This window comes from Apteryx rowi, unplaced genomic scaffold (genome assembly GCF_003343035.1).
Source record: "Apteryx rowi isolate R43461 unplaced genomic scaffold, aptRow1 scaffold_168, whole genome shotgun sequence".
Taxonomy (NCBI): Eukaryota; Metazoa; Chordata; class Aves; order Apterygiformes; family Apterygidae; genus Apteryx; species Apteryx rowi.
The window spans coordinates 513,058-532,904 of NW_020447952.1; the positions used below are offsets into that span (position 1 = coordinate 513,058).

The following is a 19,847-nucleotide window of genomic DNA, read 5'->3' on the forward strand; positions in this document are numbered from 1 at the left end:
ATTAGGGAAGAATAATCCTATTTGTTCCTCACCGRAAATCAAATCATGGTAGAAATTCAAGCTTCCAGCTGGGAGAGGGCTTACTCTGTGAGGCTCACCAGCTCTCCCTGCCTGTGACATTGAATAAGTGCTGATATTGGCAGGAAAAAGATTGGAATATTCTTACTCAAGCCTCTTCCCTCTGCCTCAGCCTGAGCAGGTGCTGATAGGTCTTTTATGGTCAGCATTGACAAGGGACACCTTGCTGCAGGAATTGTCAAATGACAGCACAAGCGAGCAGTTGTACCAAACACAAATGACAGCTGTATTACACTGATGCCGAATGGCCCCCAAAGTGGCAAGGGGAGGTCGGGTCGCAGTGAGGAGACTCAGAGACCATTTGGGGATCACCACCATCTTGCTTGCAGCTGGAGTCCTCAGGAYCTTTCCTCTCCCAGCAGTGACGGAGATCACAGAAGCAAGGAATGTATGAAAATTACCATTAATGGTAACTAAAGAAGACACAGAGACAGGACAAAGGCACAAATGAATGGAGGAAGAAATAATATGTAAAGAAAGAACYGATGCAGTTCCATCCCCCTCCTGGGAACATCCACAGGCACCACACAGACCTCAGTGACGCCAGCTGACGAGATTAAACAATTCATTTAACAGAAAATTTGGCCTCCAGCATGGAATTTTATGGAGTAGATCAAAAGGAAGCTACAGAAAGGACCATCTCGATCAGCTATTTTAGCCTCAGTCAGATTTTTTCTGACTCACTTAATTGTGTTACTCAGCTAAAGGCAGGGGGAACTAAGAATAATTTTTACTGATGTTATGAAGGAGTCAGAGGAGACGTGAGGCCCCTTCTAGCCTCAAAAGTGTAGGAACAGATTTTTGATCAAATTTCATAGCTTTTTAAAAGCACTCCAGCAGGCTTCCATTACACTCTTGGTTTCTCCTCTTATAAAAACCATCTACAATGTTTCCAGAGGGACCAYTGTAAAAGTGTTCTTGGTATCCCAAGAGCGGAGACAGGGATGTAGTCAAACACGTTGTTCAGATCATTCAGAACTAGATATTAAGAGAGATTTCTGGTCTGTGAGTCAGGCAGGATCACCTCCCTTGCCCTGTGAGCTAGGGAGGAAAGATATGTGGGTCAAGCTTGGTAGTACACAGAGAAGGGTTCTGCTACCACCTCTTTGTGCTGCAGGAGCAAGGCAGAAGGAACAGAGCTGGATTTAGTAGAGTGCTTGCCTAGTTGGCCTGGTGATAGCAAGAGCAAAATCAGACCCAGAGGCTTCTAATGATGAAAACTGATCCCATCCATGGATACCTGCTTCCTTGAAGGAGGAGGAATGCCCAAGAACATGATCAAAGTGAACATTGTTACTGAGGTTATGTATAAGATTTTTTTTTTCCAACCATACAGGCATCTGTATCTGGTTCTACAGCTGCAGAAACAAAGGATTCAGGAGCAAGCAAAAGGTAAAAAACACATGATTTTTAATAAAAGGCAGTACTGCTACAAGCAAAACTCTTCTCTGGAACCACCTCCCAGTACAGTTTGCAATATGTCTGTCCACGCYGGGTCTTGCGCTTTTCATATACCCAGTGATAACCCACCCAAAACACTCACTGCCAACACACTTACCAAACTCAGACTGTGTCCCCGGGTAGATTATTCTGAAAACATAATCTGTGGCTTCGTCATCTTCCTTGTCGGACGCAGACTCGGAGGAGCCCTGGGGACTTCGCTTCCTCAGCTTGGGAAACACCTTCCCCTAGGTGAATAAAACTTGCTCTTCACAAAATTGCCCCATGCCCTACCTGCAGGGCAGTGTGGCTGCTACCTCATTCTCCAAACTCCTGCCTGACTAAAGCACATGCTCTGTCAGCATGGGCTGATGTTTGCATGTTCCCTTAGCCAGGGAAGTCTTTGGGCTGACCTTTTGCTTATGTTGAGAATAAATAACCCTGGTTATGCACACAGCTGCTACAATCCATGCGGCAAGACAAGGTCCATTGGACCTAAACCTACCATGCCTTGTGGATAGCGCTCCCATACCTCCTTCCTTCCTACAGGTGTGGAGATCGTGCTCTTCTCATAAGAGCCATGCATTGCAAATGGTTTGTGATTAGCCCAGAAGTGCRTGTTTAGCTCCTCAAGGGCATGAGCTAAACCAGACTGCCATACTTCAAGCCTGCCCTTTCTTCCTACTTTGGAGGGTTTGTCATTTAAAATACAGCAGCCAATAATGCTAGGCAGAGGGTCCTCCCCATTAGATCTGTTCTGAGACACTCCACAGGGAAACATCAGCAAGAACCCACAATGCCATGTCCTCAGGAACAAGTCCAGTTCCCAGGTGCCTACCTTGCCCCGCTGCGACCAGAGAGGTGGATCCAGCTGCCCATGGGGTAGGAGGCCATTTTCCAGGCAGGACAGGAACTGCAGTAAGTGCCCCCCTTTGGGGAACCTCAGTGGAGGCCTCTGAATCCCATCCTGGCTCACCAAGACGACCGTCCCACCGCTGTCTACTATTAGCAACAGCAACAGCAGAGAGAARATACACACACAAGTGAGGGAAACATTAGTAGCCAAAAATGCAGAGGGCAATTGTCTTTCTGGTATACAAAACACCAGGATTTTCCTCCTTGTTTGGAATCTTCCCTGAGTCAATAACATGTCTGGGGCCCTGAAGAAGGCCAGCCTGGGAGATCACAYCCCTGAAAGCCACAGAGCATTGCTCTGCAGGAAGCCCTTTCCAGCCAAGAAACACAGACAAGAGCTGGTTTAAAGGTTTTCCAAGAAGGAGTTGCACAGCAGCAACAACTTGGCGCTAAGAACCTCTGCCCTGTGGTCTCAGGACATCTGCCCTGTAGTTGAATCAAAACATTCCCGTAAGAGCACACCCCAAAAATACAATGATGCAAATGTCAGTGTGATAAAAGCATCACACAACACCATCCAGTCCAGCAGCCCCCCACACTCTGGCCTTACCTTGCTGGTGACAGTGCAAATAGACGATTTCCTCCAGGCGAATAGTCATGGCATAATCCCAGTACACACTGGAACAGAGAAAGAGGAAAAGCCCTGAACTTCAGGGATGCAAGTAGCTCTGCTTCTCTTCACATCCACTCCAGATCCTGCCCCCAGCTATCCTAATGCCTTGGGGAGGTAGAGAAAGGATGTGGCCCCAGCAGCAGCGACTGCCACAAGGCCAGCCCGAGTCAGTAACAACATCCCTCCAGAAACAGCTACTGCCCCCTTTCTACTACAACTCAATCAGAACATGTCTAGTCCCACCTGCCTCAGGCTGTTCCTCTACCCTCGCATCATTCCCCGACATGGACAATGTGATCATGCATCCTGGCATGCATCCTGTCCCCCCAGAGAGGGGCACAGAGCCCTGAAGAGCCAAGCACTCTGCTCTAGGCACCCTGGAAATGACTCCTGCCCTGCTGCAGTGCTAGGAGACCCTTGTGAACCTGGTATAAGCAGCTCTGGAGCCCCAAGAGAACATGTAGTGCAGTCTGAGCCTGGGTTGCTGCTCTGATGAGCTCCTTTATCCAAGGGAGAGGGAATAAACCCTAACAATTTGTGTTTTTTCAAAGCTCAGAATAGATCTGGCTCCATTTGCTTCTGCTTCAGAACTGCGCCCCCCCAGCACAGGCACCTCTAGAGCAAATCTAGAACAYGCTGGGAGTGTTGCTGGTCAACACAGGGCAGAGAGCCACAGAGAGACACCAGGAGGAAGCTGGGGGAAGAGGATCTCTCCAGGAGAAAAGATGCCTCATGTAGAGTTTCATTTCTGAGGAGAGCTTAGCAAGAGCACTGCTCTATGAGGGTGTCAGCATTTAATAACATTTTATTTCATCGCAAAAAGCCCCAAATTTCCAGATCCTGAGAATCAGTATCTGTCACTTTACAAAAATAATGCTTAAAATAAAGGCATCATAAAACAGCTCATAGGGAGARTTAAAGATGGGGAGGAGTGTGTAAGAGTCACTCCTAGGAGACTTATACTTACTTTGTCATCTGGCTCCTCTCTTCTTTGGTCACATCTTGACACTGGGAAGTTTTAGAGCTTAGGCTGATGCCCAAGCCAAGAACTCAGAAAAGTAGCGCAGAGATGAAAATAGCAATTTAGGGGGAGGGTACCAGTTATCATGAAACGGCCCCCAGGAGCCAAGAGTAAAGAAAAGATGAAAGGAACACAGAAAAACAAAACCCAAGAACTATAATTGAGAATAAACAACCTGAAAACAAGTTTTGCTGAAGATTTTTGTCCCAGGCCAAAGAAACATGCTATGTCCTAAATGCTACAGCTTTCCTGGAGCATTTACTAGGAGAAAGAGATTTTCTGTTTGCTTTGTTTTGTTTTTCAGGCAAATTGGGGTCTGGCATGATTCGGTAGTTTGTTAAAAGGATTGCTGCTGTCAAGAGAAATACCCCCAGCACATATGGCAATCCCAGATGGAGGGGCATCGCAATACATACTATCAAGTAAACTTCTCCTAAGTAGACTTCAGCCCTACTAGAGGAAAAAAAATCCAGGGACTCCATTAAATCCAGAAAGACTTTGAATACCTCCACATAAGATCAACTTCAGGCTGCACTGATAAATAGCAGTATGAAATGGCACACACACTGTTACTGAGGTATAGTTATTTGGGAACTGTTCATGTCTCCTCTCTCGCTGCAGATACTCCTCCCCTGTTTACAAGCTCTTCAGTTCCCCAGATTAACCAGTAATAACAAGTACAAATGTGAAAGCGGTGTAGCGTGTAGAGAGTGCATTCTCCCCAGGAAATCACTGAGGGCAATAAAGCAACTGATTTTGCATCTTTCAGAATAAACACCCTCTTCAGTTACCTTGCTGAACTCTTCCCAGCAGAGGGGGGCTCTACTACAGCCTCTCGCACCAGCTCTCACAGCTCGTATCTCCCATCACCACAGGCCTCCTTCCCTCTCCCACCCTCTGTTATAAACTTCAGGAGGATTGTTCTGCTCTGTGAAGTCAGTGGAAAAACCTCACTGAGGGCAGCAAATCCCAGATCCAAGCTCTGAACCTCCAGGGTCATTTGCCTCCCCACTCTGCCCCGTGTTAGCATGCACTTAGAGCCAGTCACCTCTTCTCATAGTCCAGATCCCCCACAGAGCCGTTCATCAGTTGATTGGGAGTCCATTTCAGTGCCATAATGTCGGCAGTCTGGTGAAGGGACAGATATCCCGGGATTGCTTCCATGTCATCTCGCTTTAGAAAGGTAATGTAGGAAAAGAGTGAGCTGGTGAGAGCAGCCTGGAAGATGCCAGAAGCACAGAGGCCCCAGGCTCAGTGAGGCACCTCATGCTGCCTAAGGCCAACGCATGYCCTGGAGCACAGTCCTGGACTGTAACGTGGCCCTGCCTGCTGCCCTGAGCCCATCTACTCACTGATAGTGAGAAACTTGCGGTGACTCTGCAAAATCTCCCAGCAGAGCTAGTAGGACACCTCACTGGCTTGGCAAGAGGCTGAGAGCAGCTGCCTAGCTGAGGCAAGCCATCAGCAGCTCCATGTAAGCAGTTGTGCTTTATTTATTTGATTACAGTAAGCAGACGAGGGAGCCTGTCTGTATTCAGACAGAAGCAGAGATCTTCCATTCCACGAGGAGGATCCATATTGCCAGGACCTCAACAAATGCAGTCYAGTTGCTGCACTCCCAGACTAAAAATGAGCCTGTCCCCATCTCCATCAAAGAGCATCTTGGGACAGAATTACCTGGAGGGGAGCAGAGCAGGAATTTAAAGCCCAGATGCCCCATCAGGTACTTACTGGCTGCACCAGGACATTGTTTTTGCCATACAGGAGTGTAGCTCGGGAGTTCTGATGCAGTGACTCCACGTAGTCCCTGGCAGATAGTGATGGTCGGTCATCCATACTGCCACTCGAATGCCTTTTCTGAATCTGGAAGAGATCAGCTATGAATGTGAGCTGAGCACACACATCTCCTGCTTTAGAAAAGCTTATCCTGAAAGCTTATTCTTTCCCTCACTTACACACTTAAGAAATTCACTGTTAGAACTCTTCCTTTGTGTCCTCTAAGAGGATTCTGGGCTCTAGCCAAGCTCAAGTCTGTACTTACAAAAGCCCCAGGACTGCACTTTGTTTGCAATAAACAGAGGAAGCTTCAAGTGCCTTCACTTTTAATTCACATATGCTGTTCCCAAAGGACAGAAAYTCGAGGATGCAGTGCCCCTACTGCTCCAGCCAGCCTGCACCCTCCACAGCCCATGCTTTCAGCTATTCCAGCTTGAAGACTTCAAACAACTGCACATTTCTACCTTTTCTCATCAGAGGGCTTAACAGCTCTTTTCAAACAGATGAAGTTTCAAACCCTGGAYAGCGCTGCCCATCCACCCCAGGAGGAGTGCTGTGGGAGGCTGCCCATCCCAGTCATCTGTCTCCACTCACACAGAGCGCAGGGCGCTTGGTCGGGGAGTCCTGGCGACAGTGCGAGCTGTGGATCCGGTGCCTCTGAACGAGCTCATCAGCTGAGGGATCTGTCCAGAAGTGATCAGCTGTCTTCATCTTGGTGTACTCCAGTGCACAGGGCCCCACTGCACAGGGAAGGAAATYGCAGACAAGGTCAGCATTAGGAAGTCATCGGTACAACACTCTTCTCCAAGATCCACAGAGCCCAGCATCTCAGAGCAGAGGTGGTGGGATGGCAAGCAGCAAGCTCCAGGCTCAGTACACATTGCTGCGTTATGTAACAGCAGCTAAGAATTCAGAGAAATTCAGCCACCCCTGGCAGTGAGCAGACAACCAACCCATTACATGACTAGCCATATGCACGCAGAGCCCTGCATTACAGCACTTTACTACTCTCCAGGTCCAGGCTTCAGCACTGGTTTATGCCTGTCAGTATTCCTGAAGGCTCAATTCTCCCACCAGCAGCCGGGTGCACTGCTCTTTATAAACGCTCCACAGCTCCAGGAGCAGTCCAGCGCTACTAAGTTTTCTAGAGTTCTCGCTAAAAAGCGATTGCATTGGCATCACAGAATGGGGAACACAGGTTTGGAAAGTCAGCTATGAAAGTCGTGTAAGAGGAAAGCGTTACCCAATAAAGATGCAAGAATTGGCCCATCCACAGGATCCATCAGGAGAGCTTCTTTCTCATAGTACTTACTAGAAGAAATAAAAGAGAGCAGAACACTGTAGCATTTCAGCCCCTTGGGAGTGCAAAGGGATAGAGACAGTGGTTTGAAACCACAATAACACCCTTTTCTGCATCCCTCCTTGGTGAGGGGACAAGAAGCCTATYACAGGCTGTTCCTGCCAGCTGTGAAATTCTGGGGGAATAAACCTCTTGCAGCACATTGCAAGCATCACCATCTCTTAAGAAAACATCCTCAGGGCTGGAGATGAAACCTCCCCAGGACAGGACACCTTGACATGCAGTCTCCAAAAGCTAGAGAAAGACAAGGACGATGCAAATGCTGAACACTCAGCCATCAGCAGAACAAGCATGCTTGTCTTTATTTTAGGGAGCGTACTGTACCCAGCAGCACTGTACCAGCAGCAGAGTATCAGTTGGAGGCCCTGTCCTGGGCACAGCTGGGCTGTCCCATTCAGGGACCCCTCTGGCCCACCTGGCTGCAGCTCAGCCAGCAACACCTCCAACACCATTGGAAGCTGTAGACTCTGTGGGGGCTGCTGGTAGCAATTTGGGAGGGGCAAAGGGTTGGCCTGTGCCAGCACTCACCTGCTGTTTTCAACTAAGTAATGCACGATTTTATCCAAGACCTTTTCAAAGAGGGCTGTGCGGATCCAGAGGTGCTTGATGGCTTGAGGAGACAGGTTGGGCAGCTTCGGCACTTTGCGCACGTTCTCTGGGATGCCTTGGACTTGATTTCGTCTTTAGAGGCACAAGGCAGAAGACAACATCATCACTGGCTCACATCACTGAGCACTGCAGGAGCACAGGACCAGCACACTCACTGCACCTTGTGGGGCACAAGGTCAGGCTTTCAATGGTGCTGACTGTGATGGCTGGGGCATGCCCAGGGAACCATGCAGGGGACAGGGTTCTGGGGACTGCTCCCTTCAGCCAGTCCATTCCCTGCTCCAGAAGGCCCAAATCTACATTTGAAAAGGATTTCACTAAATCTATTTTCAATAATAAAGGCATCCTGGAAGAAGTCTCTGCCTCAGTAGAGTTCTCAAACCCACAGACCTTTTCCACTGGTGCCTGAAGACAGAAGTTTAAGCAAAGAAGCTTATCTTAGGACAGCTTAAAGATTCCTGCCCTCAGGTAGTTGCTTCATCCCTCTCCCTGGTACCTGTCCAAGGATGAGTAAGTCACTTTCAAACAGCAGTTGAATTACTGCAGGTTAAAGCCCTGTACATTGAGGCAAACCAAATTTGGTTCCAGTTGACATAGTGTATTGATCCATCAACTGTGACAGTTCAGGAGCAGGCATGCTTAGCAGTCCCTGAGGTATGGGACAAGGGACACAGTAAATAGCTAGGGTTGCTTCCTAGAGAAGCAGCCAGTTCACTCAAGATACCAACAGTCCAAGACAGGACTCTGCTCCACTGAAAGAGCAATCCCCCCCTGCAGAGGCTCAAGTTGAACATTGCAACCCATACCCACACCAAAACGCAAGCGACCTGTGAGATAACAGGAATGCTGGTGCCTTACGCATTCTCAATAAGCTGCTCCAGGTCTTGCACCTTCTTGCAAAGCTCCTCTGCCAGAGGAAAGCTCTTGCCCACCTTCATAAACAGAGCTGCTATCTTGTTACTGCGCAGGAATCCAGCCGCCCTCCGCTTCAGCCCATACAAGACACAGGCTTCCACAGCAGCTGCAACAAAACAAAGTCAGCATTGCAGGAGAACTCTGAGCTGTGCTGCACTTACGCCAAACTGCTTGTCCCTTGCTGCATGCATGATATTACTCTGCAGCAATGTTTCCTAAGAGGAAATCAATCCCATGTTCCAGCCCCTGCCTAAACAGATAGAAGGTCAAGGTGCCCAGATGTCATTTGACCCAAAGCAGCAGGCCTTTCTGCCTGCAGAGCCATCAGCTCTGCTGACTGTAGAGAGGTATTATTTCAGTTTTGCAAAATGGAAGACAACAAATTGAGCTTGGTGAAGTCTATTAGAAATTTGGCTAGTCTGAATAAAAGCACTAGATTAACACACGTGAACATGAACTGTGCGTATGCCAAGACATAAGTATTTTGAAGGAAAGTTAACTTATGCCTGCTAAAGGAGGTCCAGGGTCTCCRTGAAATCATTGAAAGGGACTAGTCAGATAGACTAGCCCATCTCAGACTCATTTTATCTGACCAGTCAGCAATCTGAGGAGAACTTATGAGACTGGGAACGTGCATCTTTCAGACAACAGAGGTGGTCCTCTATACAACCAACAGTGAGCAGTCTGCACCAACATGCCAAGCTAGCAGCCTGGATTACGATTTCTTAGACCACTTTGTTCTTTCATAAAACAGGGTGAGAGAAAGGACGCAGACTCCTATGCTTGCAGTTCTTTGTTCTGAAAATGCCAGGATCCAGCTCCACAAAACAATATCCTGAATGCAAACAAATCAATGCTAACACTGGGAAATCTCAGCATGCAGAAGGGTCGCATTCTGCTTCCAGTTCGCTGCCTGCAAGGTCTCTCTTATCAGAGTGGTGATTTTCCCAGCAGAGGAGCGATTGGCTCACAGTGTGGCAGTAATAGCACAGGTCAGGAATTGCCAAGTGCTCGTTCATACAGAATCACTCTGGCTATAGTCTGTTGGAGTAAACAGTTTCTCTGTGGTTTAACAACTTGAGGCTAAACACCGCTGTCCATTACACAGTAATGCATCTGGCTGTGCTCCCCTAGCTGAATGTGTTTTAAAGTGCTTCAAGTAGGCAGTTTGCTTATAGGGCTAGCAGTCACRGCCAAACCTGGGATCGACAGCAGGATTTTGTAGTGCCACGGGAGAGGGCAGCGCTGCCAGCAACACAGCAGACTCCAGAGCGCAGGCAAGCTTTCTGCGAGCTCAGCGGATGACTCCCTTCCTGCTCCCCAGTGTGCTCAGGGGAAATTTGTCCACTTACTAATGATGGTGACTGGACTGGACTAAAGGATGGGATGTGAAACTCCTCTGCAGCTCTCCAGAGAACTTCCCCCCCTCTTCAGAAAAACGTACATATCAGATATGTGACAACTAACAGGAAAAGCGTGCTATATTTTCTTTAGGTGGGACAGTTGCTTTGCTATGTAAACATAGTCACAATATGATTCCTTTGTGGCATGCAAACATGGCAGAATGACCTTCTCCCCACAAGTTTCTTGAAGACTTCAAAGAAACAGAACTCGCTAAAGTTTTCCTTCAGTCCAGTCTGAGGGACTGGTACATCTGGAACAGGAGAGTTCGTTCCTGGCCCCTGTGCTGCAATGGTCCAAGTGAAAAGGAGAAAGCCAGAGAGCAAGGCACAGAGACACTGAGCGTTTCCAAAACAGCAGAAGAAACGGGGCACCTTTTTCACAAAAATCTCTGTGTTCAGACAAATTTTTTCCTGAAAAAAAAATCAAAAGGCAATAGAGAACCTGAGGATAAGCCACACGCAGAGGAAAAACAGGCAACGCTAACAGCTCAGTCTGGCTTCAGTGCCCCCTCAGGTCTACGGTGACAGCAATGAGGGGCTGCTGGCACACGGCAATACAGCCCCCCTGCAAGGCTTCACCTAACGCCCTGCGCTGGGCTTGGCTGAAAGGCAATGTCAGGCACTCACTAAAGCTGCACCAAGCGCTCAGAAAGCGCCCACCGCCTGCCCATTCCTGCCAGGCTCTTCGGCAAAGGTGCCTAGCCAGCGGCGAAGGCCTCRGAGGAGCCTGCTGCCAGGGCAGACYGGCGATGACTCCACAGAAAGATGCACGCACGTACAAGCTCCACTGGCAATCTGCTTGCTGGAGTCCCCCGGGAGGGCTCAGGATGGATGCCTAGTATCAAACACAGACTTATTAAAAAGGCTGATCAAAGCACTGGAAAATTACACAAACCCACAGTTCTGCAAGCGATTGATCTGGGTCTGACAGAACAGCTTTCCAGCGCACCGGCACCCCTCCTCCTCCAGGAAACCAAATGTTGCAGACAACTGCGCCGAGCCTTCTCAGCAGCAGCCAAGCAGATGCTGATACACCTCTCGCTTGGTAAGGCATTTTTTCCTACAGCTGAACAACTCTGTGGAATCATTGAAAAAGACATTTCATGCAGACCTGTAAACATCAGCTCCCAGGGCTGAGAGACGGTCTCATTATCTCTGCCCTGTTTAGTGCCATGCCCGAGTTCACCACTGAGCAGGCAGGGCTCGCAGCACTGCAGGTCTCGGTGTGCTGCGAGACACATTCTGGGCTAATAGCAGAAGAGCAACACATTTGCGCCAGCCAAGTTCCGCTCACCCAAAACAGCCACTCAGAGTAGTTGGATGGACACCTAGTTTTTAAACAAAGCCATGCACAAACCCTCCTCGCATCCAGACATGCTGCAGATACCACTGCCCACGCAGGCAGGAGTCTTCCCACCTGTCCCAGAGGACCATCTGCAGCTGCAAAATAAGACCCAACCGCTTCATGGCTTTGGGAGCTGACAGCTCTTCTGGGATCCAGAGGACTGACAGAACGAAAGCAAAAAGACCCTCCCTTTCCACCACACATGCACAAATCATCCCACTCCACATCCCTTCACTCTTTTGCTCCGTACTCCAAGGCTGAAATACAAGTGGTAGATACAGGTAACCCTACTTGCTCGAGACTAAACTCAGAGTCACACTATGCCCAGCCATGGAGAAGACATCTCCACAAAGGTTAGACAGGTCTCTGCTGCTGACCTCCTGCAGGGTGGAGCAGCAATTGCCAACCTCTGTCAAGTGCGGTGAGGAGCTGGCTGGAGCGGAATTGCAAGCAGAAAAGCCACAGGAACACTGAACCAAAGCCACAGCTCTGTTTTTGGAGTGTAAGGTTATGCTGACATACAGCCAAGCAAGCAAATCACAGCAGCATTTTCAAAACTTGGAGAGAAGTCTTCCTTCTCCACCAAAACCGAACTGACAGTGAGGTCTCTGCAGGACCACACTGCCCACATCAGCTCTCTACCAAGGAGATGGACTTCAGCCTGTGCAGTGGACAAAGGTTTTAGACAACAAGCCAGAAGATGGCACTCACGAACACACGAAGCCAGGGCTGCCCTACCTTCGCAAACACATAGCTTTGAGAAGCAACCAAGACACGGGGCCTCAGGATCCTCCGTTCACAATGCTGCAAAGCTGTGGGGAGGGCCAGGAGCAAGGGCTGCCTCCTTTCACAGATGCCCTGCAACCCTCCCAAGAGATAATCTCTATTTGACATCAAATACTTAATATGCAGTCAATTCTGCTCTGAATTTCCAACAACGGCTAAAAGCAAGCTTGCTCACGCAGGAAAGCCAGCAGATTACTTCGTCCACATTACGGCCAATGCAACAGATTTTCCTGTCAGATAGAGAGCAGCACTCAGGAGCAAATGAGGACTGAAGAAAAGGTTTCCAGCAGGTTCCAGCAAGACAGAGTAGTCATCAGCATCTGTCCTCAACATTGTATCCTGAACCTCTTCAAAACCCTATTCCTGCTAGCAAAAATATACATGAACATGGGGTCTACATAGGAARGACACTCCCAGTGGCCAAGGGCTCAAAAGCTTGAGCTCATGAACTAAGTGCACCTTGTTGACATTAAATCCAAGGGCAATAATATTTCCATTTTTAACCTTATGATTTTTTGAGCCCAGTTCATAATTTACTGTCACCACTGCAAACAGACACTGTGAGACAGAGACTCTCCCCATCACAAAGGACAAAACCCACAGCAGAGACCATACAACACAGGGGCTCTGTCCAGCTGTGCTCAGGCAAGGTGGGAGTTTTATTTCTTGGTGAAATGTTAGAGAGCTTCTGAGGTCCTGGAACAGAGAGTCATCTTGCCTGGCACAATTAAAATTACTTGGCAAAGGCAGCCTTAGCATTGATATGGGCAACAAACCCCTTCCAACACACATGCCCTCCAGGCCTGCCACTGGCCCTCTCATCAGCCTCCAAGGGCAGCATGAACATGACAGATGTCAACTTGCATTTGTCTATCTCCAACCCTTCCCTGGCTGGGAGAACAAGGCCGCTTGGGGCCATTGCCCTTTTCTGCCAGACCACTGGTTTCATCAGAAGGGATTTGCGGTACACCGGCTATCAAAGGGACTAGGAGGGCTAGGTGACGAGGGCTCCCTGAGGAAGAGACCTTCCCCCAGAGAAAAGGGCAGCTCTGCACAGCCAGAGCCAGGCTTGCAACATGCTCTGCTTGTCAGGGCAAGAGGTTATCTACAAGCTCACCTGGCTCATGGACAGCCACAGCACTGAGGAAGCTGCACATACCATTCAAATTAGAGTGCAACAGCAGACAGACTGTAAGCTGTAGACACCCAAAAGCCAGTCAAAAATGCAGTGGCATCATTAAGAAACCAGAAAGAACCAATAAGTCCTTCGTGCCTGGATGCCTCAGCTCTGTGTCGCAGAATGCTATAAATAATTCCAGGCTGCGAAGCCTCGTGCTGTACAGAAAAGCAGAGAATGAGTCACACCTTGAAATCTGTTCTGCTCTTTCGATGCCATTCTGCCAACAGTGTACAGAGACACGCAGGCCTGGAACAAGCACTTGCATGTCTTTTATCCAAGGCCCCAGGGAAAAAAGAAGGCGGCAGCCCTTTTGCTCTCCAAAGCAGGAAAAGGAAACCACACAGCTCCTTTCTTTTTCTCTTTTGTGCATATGTCTCTGGATGCCTCGGTCTCATTCAGTGGTGACAGCACCACATGAGTCTTCTCAGAGCAACTTCTTCAAAAGCAAGTTGTCATCACTTCTGTCATTTTCTTCCCAGCCTCCAAATTAGCAAGCTGCCCTTCAGCTATTTGTAAATTCAGGAGCGCAGCTCCCCCTCCGCACGCTGCCTGCAGCATTTGCTCAGCAGCAGCCACACGGCCCCTACCCGGGGAGCGCTGGCAGCGCAGCTGACTAACTCAGCAAGCCTGTCGGCTGAGAAGCAACAGTCACAGCAAGCTGATGAGGCTCTGAATGGGCACCAGCCTCCACTCTCTTACCTGGAAGCCACAGATCCTGGTGTTGGTACAGAACAGCAGTTTTAGCTCTCTCGGCATCCTTTAAACTGCAAGCATTTGGCCTGTGTAAGAGCCAGAGAGGAGTGAAATCTCCACCCTTGGAGATGGTCAAAACTCAACCAGATGAGGCCCTGAACTACCTGATCTGCCCTTGAAATTGGCCCTGCTTAGCAAGGGACTGGACCAAACACCGCTAAAGGTCACTTCCAACYCCAGTTATTCTGTGACTATAAATCACAGCAGCCTTTAACAGCTGCCTGATAGTCCCTGCACCAGAGAGATTCCCTGGTGGCTTCAGTTCCAAGGCTGAGCCACAGGAAGAAGATGGGGTTTTCCATTTTCAGAAAGCTTTGGGTTTTGCCCTTTAAGGAAGATTGCTCAGCCTAGGACTCTGCTTCCAAAGCGCATTCCCGTCTCAAATCCCTGGAAGTAACAACACCGAGCAGATCGTCTCTCTGAGCAGACACCCCACCGCAGTGGAGGCTGGCTGTGCTTGCCAAGTCTCCTCTGCTTGCAGCTGCAATGCTTCCCCTTGCAGCTATGCTGGGCTTCGAGCAGGGACTGCAGGGCTGTCTAGCTGTCATTTAGGGAGAAAAGGTGGCAGCAAGCAGCAAACTACAAATAAAACCGGCAAGTAGCTTTCCCAGCAATTGCTAGTGGTCTCTCCCAAGGCCCTTCAAGCCATACCTTTTGCAGGGGACAGCAGGCCACCCTCCCTTAACGCTGCTTCTCTTCAGAAAGCAGGAAATGCTAGTCAGCATCTCTGTGCTCTGCAAGAAGGAATACAGGTTGCTTCTGCCAGAGGCCTCACCGCATATTGGCCACACAAATGCTTTGCAGGGGGAACGATGAAACCAGTCACATCGGGCCTGAACAAGGGAAGAGGCCCATGAGAATCAGAGACACCAAACAAACCCGCAGCAGAGGCTGGCAGCAAATACAAGGCAGTCCCTCTGCAATCCCATACAAAGCTCTTCATCTCCCAGCCTCCACTTTCTCCTGTTCCCTACAGCAGTGCCAGGTTCTGGGAAGGCCCCTGTTCTCAGGGGGATCATCATAGCACAGGAATGAGGGAAAGGAAGAAGTGCCAGAGATCTGGTCCAGGAGGAGATGGGCACCACGACGAGGCCACACTCTGCCCAACACTTGTGCATCTCCCAGCGATTCACCAGACAGCCAGGACAGCAACAAGCAAAAGGGCTAAGGCAGTTCGAAAGGTTCAGGCCAAGGGAGTTTACATCATCAGCTTCACTACACAGCAGAGAGCCCGGCCGGAGACTACGGCTCTGCAACGCTCCGCACTGCGATCTACCTGCTCAGGCAGCACCCTGCGTGTTGCCATAGACACTAACCCAGCAGCCCCGAGCAGCAAGAGCCAGCACACGGTAAAGAGCATGAGAAATTGGTGAGTGGGCAGAGAGCAAGCGCGGCTTCTTCCAGGAGGGCTATGATGCCTCTTTGGTCTTTCCTCTCAGTAGAAACAGAATACACGAAACAGAGGGCAGCAGGCAAGCGCAGGTGCCTCAGGCGATCGCTGCGTCCTGCTAAACGAGAGGGAAGGCACAGCTTCCTCCAAAGAGGAGGACGGCCAGCGAGCGCGCAGAGATCGGTCTGAGCCAAGAGAAGGGCCAGCCCCCACCTTGGCAGATGGGGCATTACCCATGCCAGAGCTCTGCCCGGGGCACAGGCACCCCTCCCTACCCCCCAGGATAACGCCCTGCATCATGCCAGGCAGTCCCGGCATCCGGGCCCAAAAGAGTTCCCTGGGAGCTGTTCGCGCTGGGGCTGCCACCTCGCAAGACGAGCGGTTATTGTGGCTGCAGAGACAGACACTCCTGCTACCAAAGCTGATTTATTTTCAGGGCAGGAAAAATTCTACTGTTGAGAAAAATCACGGAGCATCCCAAAGAGGACAATTCCACTGATATTGGTGGATAGAGCCTCATCTCACACATGCAAGAGGGGACACACAATAGAGTAAGACAGTGAACTACCTCCACCGTTCACCCAGCACTCTGTGACCAGCCGTGACAGCTTCCACATCCAGGCCCTCCCGAGAGCAGCACCTGGAGGACCAGCGTGTCTGGCAGGAGCCCTGGCGGAACTGGCCATCGCGATGCTGACTGCTGCTCTGTTATACATAACACCACACCAACGGAAAGGACTATAAACAGACTCAAAAGCAAAGGCATCTGAAAAACCACTGTCATGCAAGCCAGTTGTCAACCTGGAGGACAAGAGGGGACTTGCTCTTCTTCCACAGAGGTCACTGATCTCTCCAAAACCTGCATCCACTGCTCAGACAACTGCCAGCGAGGAGAAAGAGGCAGATGGAGGGCACCAGGCACCTTGCCAAAGTACGCTCTCAAGGTCTGCGTAAGTGGGTAAACACTTGACACTGACAGGGCTGCCGGTGCGCAGAAAACACTACTTGTGCCCGATTAACGCTGTCCCTTTGTTTCCTTGCAGCCCTCCTCACCTGGCTCCAGTTCCATCCTACCTGCACCTCAAGCCCCAAGGGGCTGCGAAATTTTGTTCTGGTCCACGCGGCACCTAGCGCAAAGGGCCTGGTTCCATGCCTAGGTCCCCCTGGGCTACAACAACAGGAACAAGCTCATTCGATTGCCTGAAGTGCTTGCCCTGCTCTCCCCCCTCCTGTCTGCCAGCCAGGTTTCCCCACCTTTCCAAGGCTCTCCCTGGCAGCACTTGGCAGCCTGGGCAGTTCAGGTTGCTCAAGAACCTGCTTTACCTAGGGCATTAACTGTGTCGAAAGCAAGCACTTATTTTCCGGTTTAAACAGATGACTGGGAAACTTCAGAGAAGGGCCAAAACAACAGAAACTATCTGATTTTGTCACCTTGGTCACAAAGTCTCCTCTGATGGTCAGCAACAATCTTATCAGAATAGAGAAACTCTGTTTTTTCATCTGTCAGAGAAGAGATGGGGAGCCAATGTGTTGGGCTATTAGCACAGCTCTGTGGGTTGGTCCAGCCCCCAAGAAACCTTCTCCAAGGCAGAGCACCTGCTGAGAGGGAGTTGGGACACGGCTGTCAGGTGGGCTTGCCAGCCGCTTTGCCCATTACTGTATTGTAGTCTCAGTTTGGCTGCTCTGAGGAAGCCGGCATGTCCTCCTCTCTCAGGACTACCTGCCCAGTGAACTCTGCATAAGGTGGGGATGCAGAGACATCACCTCAAACTCATGATATATTCCAACCAGAGGAGCTTAAGGCACCTGAAACAAGGCTGCTCTCTGTTGCCCCCAAGGTTCCTTTCAGATACGAATACTCCTACCGTCCTCAGGACCTCTGCTCGGCCCTTGCTGGAAGTCCACCTAGGTACCAGAGAGGTTATTTAAAAAATGCTTTGCCAAGATTTTGATGGGTTAACTCCAAAACACTTCCACATTTACAAAATTGTCACTAACCAGCAGAAAAAAAGAAAGTAAAAAAGAAGAGGTTAAGAGGAGGTCTGGCACAGCTGCCAGAAAACAGGCCCTAAACCAGCACAGTATCTGAGCAGATCCTCTACAAACCCGGTTTTAAATGCTGTAACAGCTGTTAGTCTTTCTTTTCCTGCGTTCACCCAACCTGAAGACTCATTTCCATAAATTCCTATTCCATAATAGCAAAGAAAGACTTAACAAATTTTCTGTTGAACTAATTCTCAAAGGGATTTAAAAAAMAAAGATTGTTTCTAGTATTGCTAAAGTGATTGTATATACTGTCAATGTCCTCCCTCTTCCAGCATGTCTCAAGTTATTTTAAGTATAGAGCAAAGGCCTTCGGGATTCGGTTTGCTGCCAGAATAACTCCTCCTCTGGGAGTAACCACCATCCCAGTCTGAGCACCAAGCCCCATGAAGGAAGCGTGTGTCCACAGGAAATGCCTGTATCACACCAGTGCCACAAGGCAGCAACAGCCCAACATTAAGGGAGCGCTCAAGCCCCCAGGGTTGCGAAGCTCATTTCAACATCCTGCCACCAGAGACTCACCGCAGAAGGAGATGATGTGGCTGCTGTCCTCATGCACAAACTTCCTCGTCACAGCCTCCTCCATGATCTGCTTCACCTGTTGAACAGAGGCCTAGTTAGAGAAGACATAAAATTTCACCCATAAACCACAGAGAGCGGAGAGACCTGCGGCAGAGCGGGCACACGATGCTCTGCTCAGGAGGCAACAGCAGAGCCTGCCTGCACAGGGAAGGAGCGCAGGGCTGGGCACGCACTGAGCCATCGGCACAGCGGTGTTCGTCTCCGCAAGRAAACCTCCCCTGCTGTCTGACTTCTCTAATAGCCACTAACAGAGCACGAGGTCCCTTGGAGAATCACTGGACCTTTGCTTGCCAACCACCACAAGCTATTTCAAAAAGTCAGGTAATAACAAAGGGAGAAGCAAATGTTTTGTTTTTTGGAGAAACTTCAGACTAGGAAAACATTGGGCAGAGAATTAACTGCAAGAATCAGACATCATTTAGATAAAACGCACCTTAATCAGGGTCACTTATTTAATGTTTTTATAGTGATTTTATTCTCTTTCATTTTATGAGGATTTGATAAATTTCATGTCACACAGCCATCCCAAATGACCTGGATCTATCTGTCAATGCCCAAGTCAGTGAATCACCACCACCYGGTCACCAAATGTGACCAGGAGTGTTATTTGCATAGCAATGCAATCAGCACTGCCCTCCGAGTGACTGAGTCTATATTGCTCAYGACACATTTTTGTCACTCATTTCTGCTCCCTTAATCAAAAGGAAACTGTCATATCAGGGGCACGATAAGGGGAAGAAAATAAATAGGAACCCACATAAATTAGGAGCATGATTTTTGCAGACACAAGATGGGATGTCAGAATGGAAAGCCAGACCTGCCAGGTGASCAAGCTGCAGAGGAGAGACTCTAGCCTCAGGGGAGCTCCCAGGGCTGCCCAGCTACTCTACGACAGTAGCTCTGAAGCGCCTAAGGAGTCAAGGACTAGCAGAGCAACAAATCCAAGTACCYCTGGCACCAACGCTCTTCCACTAGCACCTGCGCAGTCCCATCCCTGACAACTTTCACCCTGCCCAGTCCTCCTCCATCAACTGAGAGCATCCATTTGGTAGGAGTASAGAATATGGGACTCCTCCGACCTGTTCCTGGGATGCAGCAGGGTCACCCTGCACACGGGTGCTAACGAACCCTTTACGAGTTGACACTGTCTGTTATACATCACCTCAGAGCCAGCAGTGCAACGGGAGTCTACGCACTGCTCCGAGAGCGGTTCCCTGGCTCGGCCTCAGCAGCTCGAACAAAGCTGCGAGGAAGCCCCAGCCGCTCTAAGGGTTATGCTGCAGGGCTCGCACTCACAGCTCCCGCACAGATACTTCCATGGTGACCGCGGCCTCAGACATGCTTGTCCTTGGCACTTGGAAGCTAGAAAACTGGGCTAGACAGAGCTTTGTTATGACCCTATACAGCAAAGGCAGATTACAATGTTGCGTCATTAATAAATAAATAAATAAATAATCCCCTCCTTTAAGTGCCTTGGCTTCCTATTTCTGATGATCAGCCTCCAATCCAGGTTGCCAGCAGACTGTCCCCTTGTGCTGACTGACTCCTGTCGCAAGCACGTTGCCCTCCCTCTGCATCTCTCACTGCTCCTGGGAGTTACCTTGCTGATGAAGGACTACTGCAGGATTATGCAAACCT

The 19,847-nt window shown here is 49.6% G+C and overlaps 1 protein-coding gene across 1 annotated transcript in view; it reads right to left on the reverse strand.

The window, feature by feature from the left end:
- SGSM1 (small G protein signaling modulator 1) overlaps positions 1–18,231 on the reverse strand; it is a 29,408-nt gene extending 11,177 nt beyond the window's left edge. The window contains exons 1-12 of the mRNA XM_026060339.1: positions 18,150–18,231; positions 8,671–8,833; positions 7,732–7,884; positions 7,087–7,154; positions 6,438–6,583; positions 5,799–5,930; positions 5,116–5,240; positions 4,014–4,076; positions 2,984–3,051; positions 2,357–2,520; positions 1,637–1,766; positions 312–491 (exon numbers count right to left, since the gene is read on the reverse strand). Of these exons, the coding sequence (XP_025916124.1) occupies positions 312–491; positions 1,637–1,766; positions 2,357–2,520; positions 2,984–3,051; positions 4,014–4,076; positions 5,116–5,240; positions 5,799–5,930; positions 6,438–6,583; positions 7,087–7,154; positions 7,732–7,884; positions 8,671–8,833; positions 18,150–18,213 (1,456 nt within the window). The 5' untranslated portion in view covers positions 18,214–18,231. The remainder of the gene's footprint in view (positions 1–311; positions 492–1,636; positions 1,767–2,356; positions 2,521–2,983; positions 3,052–4,013; positions 4,077–5,115; positions 5,241–5,798; positions 5,931–6,437; positions 6,584–7,086; positions 7,155–7,731; positions 7,885–8,670; positions 8,834–18,149) is intronic.
- Positions 18,232–19,847: the final 1,616 nt, after the last annotated feature.